Genomic DNA, 1,934 nt, shown 5'->3' on the forward strand with positions numbered 1-1,934 from the left:
TTTCTTTACAGTAACACATCTCCACATCTGTCACAATTCTCTACAGTGTTTTTTTAAATAAGAATTCAACATTGAGCTGCTGCACTTGTTCTGTTTGGCCAGTGGCGATCCACCACTGTTGTGATTCATGCTGTAACAGGAAAACATCAGCATGCTGGGGGTTGTAGTTCTCTGACAGAACCAGCTTACTTTTTTTTCTTTTTCCTACCAAAGGCAGAGGAGTCATGCTTACAATGTTGTTTTGTTGTGTGTTATATGCTAAAAAGACACTGTGCTGTAAGGCAAAGTTTGTCAAATGTTTGTGGTTKTGTGCATCTATCTGAGTCAAACACTGTCTACAAAACATATCCTTGAGCATAAGTGCTGAATCAAAGWAGCAACAAAAGTTACACAGAAGGAAGGAGAAGCTTGAAATAGAGAAGACTCTTCAAACTGCCTCCTACCTTTGTTTGCCTGCGGAGGAGGCATCTCCCAGGGCATTTTTTGATGGGCACTTCACACGCGCATCTAATGGCAATTAAAAAGAAAATGGCTGGTCTGTTGCCATGGAGATGATATGTTAAATGTGTGGTGGGTGACGAGAGACAGGAGGCAGCATTGTAGGAAACTAAGTGAAATGGGAGGAGGGAGCAGGGTGTATGGAAATGATGATAAATTAAAAAATAAGCTTTTGGTAAGAGGCTATTTTCAGTTGTTTAGGTCTTTGATGTTTGAGTAGAATTTCCTCAGAATAAGTGTTGTATTTACTATGACTTCCCATTCCTCTGTCATGAATCGTTCATCCTCATCTTCTTTTCTTTTTCTCCTGCAGTCCATCTGTATAAGTGTGACGCCCAGCGCGGAAGCTGTGGTTTGTGTCTGAAAGCAGACCCGCTGTTTGGGTGCGTTTGGTGCAAAGGAGAGAACCGCTGCACCCTCAAGCAACACTGCCCCCTCCCTGAGAACCAGTGGCTAGAGCACAATGGTTTCAACAGCAAATGCACCCATCCTCGGATCACACAGGTGAGAGACACAAACACATTAGGACACACAAGCGTTCCTGTTTCTATATATCCATGCATTTAATGCATCCTTGATACATTAGCWCTTAAAATGGACTGAGTGTTGCCATCAGTGGTGGGCACAGTTCCCCTAAAGCACTAATAGGGGAACTAATTTCTTGATTAGTGCTTTAGGGCTTTTGCTGATTTTAGAATTTATTAGTGGATTAGCATTTGCTAAATTTATGGGCTAAATTTAGAAGCACTTCTATAAATGTTATTGATCAACGTTAATGTTAACAGCTGAGGGTGAAAGCTGTCACACATTTTGTTCATACAGGGGTTAGACAATGAAACTGAAACACCTGTCATTTTAGTGTGGGAGATTTCATGGCTAAATTGGACCAGGCTGGTGGCCAGTTTTCATTAATTGCACCAATAAGAGCAGAGTGTGAAGGTTCAATTAGCAGGGTAAGAGCACAGTTTTGTTCAAAATATTGCAATGCACACAACATTATGGGTGACATACCAGAGTGCAAAAGACGACAAATTGTTGGTGCACGTCTTGCTGGTGCATCTGTGACCAAGACAGCAAGTCTTTGTGATGTGTCAAGAGCCACGGTTTCCAGGGTAATGTCAGCATACCACCAAGAAGGACCAATCACATCCAACAGGATTAACTGTGGACGCAAGAGGAAGCTGTCTGAAAGGGATGTTATGGTCTAAAACCAGGTGTTTCAGTTTCATTGTCTAACCCCTGTACATGGCCAAAGTCCACCCCATAATATGCTATGCTGCTTTGGTGTGGTGGGTTTGAGTCCAAGTTGGGATGGCAAGAGTGATGCTCACCCATGTTTAACAAATGGCCTGTCTGCACATCACAGGTTCCATCAGAACAACACCCACGGTACAGGACCAGATCCAGAAACAGGTCTCCGCTGGCTGCAGCAGCAG

At 43.1% G+C, this 1,934-nt stretch overlaps 1 protein-coding gene across 1 annotated transcript in view; it reads left to right on the forward strand.

Annotated features, from left to right (window-relative positions):
• Window positions 1-1,934, forward strand: part of plxna4 (plexin A4) — a 232,532-nt gene that overhangs the window by 172,002 nt on the left and 58,596 nt on the right. The window contains exon 12 of the mRNA XM_014004803.1: window positions 812-1,002. Within this exon, the coding sequence (XP_013860257.1) occupies window positions 812-1,002 (191 nt within the window). The remainder of the gene's footprint in view (window positions 1-811; window positions 1,003-1,934) is intronic.

Source organism: Austrofundulus limnaeus, unplaced genomic scaffold (genome assembly GCF_001266775.1).
Source record: "Austrofundulus limnaeus strain Quisiro unplaced genomic scaffold, Austrofundulus_limnaeus-1.0 Scaffold26, whole genome shotgun sequence".
NCBI classification, from domain to species: domain Eukaryota; kingdom Metazoa; phylum Chordata; class Actinopteri; order Cyprinodontiformes; family Rivulidae; genus Austrofundulus; species Austrofundulus limnaeus.